Here is a 7,255-nt window from a genome sequence, read left to right as displayed (position 1 = left end):
TATTTTTCACATCATAAATCATCAACTTTTATTTCATATTTCACAAGACATTATGTTTGAAAATTTTCTGTACTTTTCACTGTGCACGAGCAGGCTTGGAACAATGTTTTTGTCTCAGGAATTCACAGGTTTTCACACCAGTAGTTGAGGGTTCTGGAAAGATGTATGATAGAAAGCAGTTTAAATTATTTTATATGATTGCATATATTTACAAAAGTACACAAATTTTGAGGGTGAGAAGAGGTATATTAGATTTAATCAACTCTAGTATTTGACTAATACTTTTACATATATATATATATATATATATATAATATATATATATATATATATATATATATATATATACCCACATATACATATACATACACACACACACACACATAAAGTAAATAAATTGTTTATATTAAATGAAATTCAAAAACAGAGTATTTTTAATACAGTTATAGACCCTGGCCTATGGAAATGGTCAGAGAATAATTAAAGGAGTACCAATGTCCAGTAGTGCTAAGGGTGTCAGTTGGCTTTAATCTGGCTCTGACATGGAGGTTAGTGAGGTTAATGTGTGATATAAAAACAAATATAGATTAGAAATTATTTCACTTACCATCTGGACCAAGTTGCACTGTAAACTTGCCTTCAGGTTTACATCCACCACATTTTCCTCCACATGTAGCTGTTACTACTTGCTTATTTTCAGAATATGTCAAATCACTAATTCGTGAGTCATCACCATATGTCACCCATTTAACCTAAAGTTATGAAAATAGTAGATAGGATCAACACAAAGTTATAATAATCACATTATTAACATTCTGAGAAACAAAATAGATAGGAATCACAATAGTTGTGAAGTAAATGTATTCAATGACAAATCAGGAGGTCACAAAATCAAATCTTGTTACCTTTATAGCCATTGTGTTTGAGTCACTGAGCAAGGCTTATATCTCTAGTTACTCCAGTTTATAAAAGAAAGAACACCCATCTCTAAAAACATTTGGTCCAAGAAAGCAACCACTTTAAACAGGGAACAGGGAAAATAGGGTTGAAATATCAAAAATAATTCCAGAGTTAATGATTTTATCTGAGACTTTGTGTTGAAACCAAAGCAACTAAAGCATAAAAGACTCATTTTAGTATTTCAAAAACACCCTAAATCTGTTAACTTTATTGTGTGGAATTGATATTTTCATTGCACTCTCTGCAACTTGGTCACTAACACGGTTCCACTGCGACTGGTCTGAAACTAGGTGGTAAGCCAGCTTATATCTTTTAAACTGTTTCTACATTTGGGATAGTGCTATCACTATCCATATGCTTAACTGAATCAAAGTTAACAGAAATTCTTATAAAATTTGAACTTATGGTTCCAACAATAATAAATAAGTAAATAAATCATACCGAATCTCCAAGGATGAGACCAGTGTGTGTTAGATCAACCTTCATTTCCCCTTTACTTTTGCAGTAACTTGATTTACCATACAAGCAATCTTCAGCAGCACCAAAACCTCGTTTGTGTTTTCCTTTGCCTTTTTCAAGTTCTGTGAATGTAAAATCAAATCTGTCGAGAACCATTTCCTGTGGACAGAATAATAAAGGTAAAAATTACATCATTAGCCAGTTTATTCACTTCAGTCCTCAGTCAAATCGTCCAACCCATGCTAGCATGGAAAGCGGACGTTAAACGATGATGATGATGATGATGATCCAACCCATGCTAGCATGGAAAACAGGTGTTAAATGACGATAATGATGATGATGTATCTTTGTCTGTCTGTCTGTCTGTCTGTCTGCCTGTCTGTCTGTTTGTCTGTCTGTGTGTGTGTGTGTGTGTCTCTCTCTCTCTCTCTCTCTTTCTCTCTCTCTCTCTCTCTCGCTCTCTCTCCTTCTCTCTCTCTCTCTCTCTATCTATCTATCTATCTATGCATATGTGTGTGTGTATATACAAATAATGAGAAGAAGCCAAAGTTTAATGATTCATTACAATTGTTTCTGTACCAGTTATACTTGCAACACCAGTTTATGTAAAAATACGAAGTGAAAATTTCCGTAATGTTTGCAATTTTAGACATTAGAGAGGCACTTCATCAGACTTGCATCAAAGGTGTGCTGTCATGATGTGCATCTTCCAGACCCTGTTTTTTTGGCTTATATTGAGAGGAAATGAATGACTGTTTGTCATATATACAAATAAATATACATGGGTGTGTGTGTGTGCGTGCACAATTAGTTTTCTTGGCTGAATCAAAAATTTCCAGATCAACAAATCACTAAGTTTTTATATTTATAGAAAACATCATGAAAATTAAACAATTAAACATTTACCTCTGGATAAATTCGAACTTTCTTAAAAATAGTTTTCCCTGGTTTGCTAATTGTTTCATCAAAGCGGTTCATGCATAAATGGAATGGTTTCAAAGCTGGTACATATGCAAAATTTTCATGTGGTAAGGTGATAAATTCTTTTGGCTTATCTGTTTCCATGTCATGACAGTAAACCTTTAATCTTTTATGGTTAAGGACAGAGGGGTAGATCCAGTATTCCCCATCAGTTGCATCCCTACCACACATTTTTATGTCTTTGCATGACATAGGTTCTGTAAAATAATGATAATAAAAATTTTAAATAGATGTTTAAAACACACATACACCATTTTATTCCCCTTTGTTTTATTTTGTAATAGCATGATATTCCTGATTATTGAGTTGAAAATGCTTTGGAAGGCAATACAGAGGTGGATACATGAAGGGTGGGACATATAGCATGACACTACACCAATGCAACTGTTTTAGTTTCAACACAACCATAAGAACAACAACAATAACCGCTGCTAAACATAACAAAGCTGCCTCAAGCAGTTTCTCTTGTGTTGGTAAATGGTGAATTATTTAGATGGACTGTAATATTATAGATGAGAAGACAATGCAATTTTTTTCTTAATATAGCGTGTGAAATAATGTTAACAAATGCACTGTGAACTTCTGATGCATCAAAATGAAATTTAGCTGTTCTGTAAACTTAATGCATGGATAGGTGGGAAAATATCTGAGAAACATTTGGGGTCCGAAAAAACTTTTGCTTCTTGTAGCAAGCCTTTCAGAGAAATTGATGTGTATCAGTAATATAAAGACAGAGGAATTTTTGTCAATTTCTTTCTTAAAGAGAAAAAGACTAGCAAAGATGAAAGTGAAAGATGTCCCACCAAAAAGTGGTTTATAGATGCCATAATAGGTTATGAAGATGATTAATAGAGCTTCCTACATATAGAAGAATGTTACCAGGAGAATAAGAGGTCTAGTGTTAAAATGGAAATAAGTATACAAATGAACTTGAAAATATCAAAAAAGTACTTGAATTGGCTGCAGTTTTCCCTGCATGGTTAAAAATTTGCTTCTATACTAAATCTTGAGGATAAGATTTGTTAAATGGAAACTGTGTTGAATCCTGTTAAAGGAAATATGATTCCACCTGTCTAGTTTTTTGAATTACAGACAATCCATTGCCCAATTTGGTGTTGTTGCCGACCCTTGGATAGAATTAATGGAATCCATTGTGTTGCAAGCATTTTGGGAGGTTTCTAGTTTGGGAACAACTTCCTCTCTCCTTCCCACTAACCACAAACAGTAAAAACGGTCATAGTTCTTCCTCTTGGACATTTAACACAATGATAAAACAAAATTACATTGGCAGAGGCAACAAGAGAGAATCTATGTTACTTTTACAAGTAGGCTCAACTAAAGTCCATTCATTGTTCATTTCACATGTTGATGTAAGTTTTTCTCCCATTGGGCAAATATAGGTCACTTCAGATTCATAGGTAGTGTTCGTGTAGACCTTCAATGCACGAGCAAGGTCTTTTGGAGTTCCACAGTCAATCTTCCGGTAACCTGAAATTGATAAGAGAAATTGATACCAATGTTGAAAGTGTGTCAGGAGGAAAGTGAGAATACAAAGATAATGAGACATTTAGAAAGAAATATACTGAGTGAAACAAACTGAAAAATTTAACATCTACGCATAAAGACATTTGGATATATACAAAAAGAAATAGAAAAAGAAGAGGAAACAGGTATTTGAAGTATACCATTTACAGCAAATGAAGGGGGTTAGATTATATAAGGGTGCAATATAAGATGATAGCAAAGGTAATCAAGGTATTAGACATAAGTAGTGATACAGGTAACCAGCAGATAAAGTATGAATAAAGAGGGATAGATGGCAGATATAGTTGTATTGTTGAAAGGGTTTGGATCTAAAATCAGCCATGTGAAGTGTATATGTACTGTTACTAACAGCAGTTCTGATTGTGGCAATCGGGACAATAATGAAGTCATTGAAAAAAAGGAGCAGGGAGACAATTGCAATGACAGTGAGAGATGAAAACAGGAGGCCCTGTGAGTAGAAATCTGCATTCAGGATTACTGCTATCCTGTTTGCAGATGGAATTATGTTTAAATAATGGAGACTAAATTTCCTCACATTAAGTTAGGGGGCAAATGTTTCCTCTTTTGAGTTTAGGATACTGGTTGTAGACAGGCTGTGCAGTTCTTCAGTTACACACAAATTATATCTTCTACCTCATCCATCATAGGCACTTCCTTAGCTAAAGTGCTCCACTTGATTGTAGGATTGTTTATACTCTTGTCCTTTAGGTGTCAGGTGTACTTAGACAACGATGTAGAATTCCTTCTACAACTGTTATGGATTGCGTAAAACAGGCCTAAAAGTGTTTTCTGCGAAGTCTAAATACAATTTTACAGTGTCTTCATTATTTTGAACTTTGACTTTGTAGATGAGCTCTTTTGAGTGGCACTTATTAAGTAGTGGGCATTATGATTGGTTTCTAAAATTACAATCTTGTTGGGTCAGCTTTAAATTGTTAGTATATGTATTTCTCTTATAATGGTTTAGTATATAAACAATAAAATAGAAACACTCTACTGACCTGGATTAAAGATGTAAATATCCCAGCCCCATCTGTTGGATTTAATGTCATTAGTCAGGTGAGTGACGTTGCTCAGATCACATAACTTTGTTTCTTCTTTATATTCAAATGAATTACATTCTGGATGTTTCCGACAAGTTTGCTTACACTTCTTTAAACTCACATTTTTATAGTGTCCAAGATTGTCATATCCTTGTATGCTACCTTTTTTAAATATAATAAGTTTCTCATTGGCTGAAAGCAAAAAAGAAAAATCAAAAAATATATGTTATACCCCCACTGATAAACAGACACATTTTAAATAAACAAAAACATTGCTGTAATTCTTTAAATGAACAATTTATAATAAACAAATAATTGATCTATAAAGTGACACTCTAGTTAGAGTTCATGTTAGTTGTTGAACATCTTGGGACCCACTTAAAACCTTGTCTCAGCATAAAAGTTGTAGTAATCCATTTGTACATCCTTCCTCTGATGGTTTACATTTGTGGGATCAAGACTCCCTTAGACAGGTGGTCAAGCAACATGTCCAGTGTTGTTATGGTCATTCAGTCTTACACAAAAGCAGACCATCAGGAGAGGGGTATATAGACGGATGATCTACAGTCAAAACATGCAGGCAAGCTTTTGTGTGTGTGTCATGATATACTACAATTCACAGTCATTCTGAAAAGTTGTCTTATGCTGACAAATTATTTTGTGAATGGATTATATTTTTATAATAAATTGATCATTTAAAAATAATGCACCAGATAACTTTCTAATATCTTAATCAAATTTCAATTACATGATGCTTCTGCATGATTATCTAATATTCTAAAAATATCTATATCTATATAATAATAATAACAATAATAATAATAATAATAGAAAACATGCATAAGAGTGTTCAAGGTGAATAAATGCGGTATGAGAATGCCCACACAGTATTTAGTGTTTCTGATATTGCTTATTTCTGGAACATGTCTATGTCTGTGCATGTAGGTCAAACCAGCTAATATTTTTACAGAAATGGTTGTCTCTATAATTATGGAATATAAATGGAAAAGAGTAACAAAGTTCCTGTAATAAAATACAAAGAATATTTACGTTTTACCCGTTGGTAGTAATCTCTTCCCTTAGTTCTCCTTATTTCCCTGAAGATAGCTGCATTTTCCTTTGATAAGAAACATCTTCCTCTTTTTTTACTGATTTCAAATGACAAACACCTTTTATCAGACCAACATTTTGCTGCACAGTCTTCTGGTGATACATTTTCGGTATCCCACAATGTTTTCGAGGACAAAACCAGAATTGTATTACGGATTTTCACAAAATGGTTCTGGACATCTGGAGTTAAAGTTTAATTTAAATCAATGAAAAATAGTAACAACAACAATAATAATAATTGCTCATAAAGCACAAGTCTACAATTTGGGAAGTAGAGTTTGTCAACTAAATCTGGTTTTCTATTTTATTGGGTTTGATAGGATTAATAGCAAAGTTGACCTCAGCAAGATGTAAAATCAGAAGGTAAAGAGCCAGAACAAATACTACAATACATTTTGTCTGATGCTCTAATGATTCTATGAATCCATCACCCTTATATCACCACACCACAATAATAATGATAACTATTGTTGATGTTAGAAATATTAAAGATAACCTTTTCCAGCATTAGCACATGGCTACACATTCTGCAGTGAGAATACAAAAGAGTAAATCAATCTCAGTACATGTACTTGTTTTATCTGAAGCAAAATAGACAAAGTACATCTTGCTGGGATTTGAATGCAGAATGTAAAAGGATGTAACTAAATATGGCTAGCCGTGGTAAGACACATCATTTTACTGAAATCAGAACGGAAAACTAAAATGATTCTAATTTCATTATCATTTAACGACTGAAACAAGTAAAACGTGTAAGATAAAAATGTAAATAAATATGGACACTCAAAACTTAATATAGCAATCTAAGAAATTTAATCACTCAAAATCTGAACCCCTGCCCATTAAGGGTGTCATTTTAATTAATCTTAATATCACAGAGGAGGCAACCTGTCTTGAACTCCTCTGTGATTGCCTGGAGGCCTATTATTTACCATAGTCCTCCAGGCAATCACAGAGGAGTTCAAGACAGGTTGCCCCTGGGAGCTCCTCTATGCTGATGACCTTGCCCTAATTGCGGAGTCACTATCAGAACTAGAGGAGAAGTTTCAGGTGTGGAAGCAAGGTCTAGAATTGAAGGGCCTTAGAGTCAACCTAGCTAAAACCAAAATCCTAATAAGTAGGAAGGTAGATAAAACACAAACCCCTTCAGGTAGATG

General features: G+C 33.7%; 1 protein-coding gene across 1 annotated transcript in view; it reads right to left on the bottom strand.

Annotated features, from left to right (window-relative positions):
- The window catches only part of LOC106874924 (uncharacterized), a 10,745-nt gene continuing 3,490 nt past the window's right edge, over positions 1 to 7,255 (bottom strand). Inside the window, exons 3-9 of the mRNA XM_014922842.2 lie at positions 6,039 to 6,278; positions 4,947 to 5,180; positions 3,718 to 3,888; positions 2,326 to 2,597; positions 1,402 to 1,578; positions 608 to 752; positions 1 to 153 (exon numbers count right to left, since the gene is read on the bottom strand). Coding sequence (XP_014778328.1) covers positions 77 to 153; positions 608 to 752; positions 1,402 to 1,578; positions 2,326 to 2,597; positions 3,718 to 3,888; positions 4,947 to 5,180; positions 6,039 to 6,278 — 1,316 coding nt within the window. The 3' untranslated portion in view covers positions 1 to 76. The remainder of the gene's footprint in view (positions 154 to 607; positions 753 to 1,401; positions 1,579 to 2,325; positions 2,598 to 3,717; positions 3,889 to 4,946; positions 5,181 to 6,038; positions 6,279 to 7,255) is intronic.

The sequence above is a fragment of the Octopus bimaculoides genome, chromosome 10 (genome assembly GCF_001194135.2).
Source record: "Octopus bimaculoides isolate UCB-OBI-ISO-001 chromosome 10, ASM119413v2, whole genome shotgun sequence".
NCBI lineage: Eukaryota > Metazoa > Mollusca > Cephalopoda > Octopoda > Octopodidae > Octopus > Octopus bimaculoides.
The sequence above is the reverse complement of the archived record's forward strand: the minus strand, read 5'-3'. Positions and strand labels throughout refer to the sequence as shown.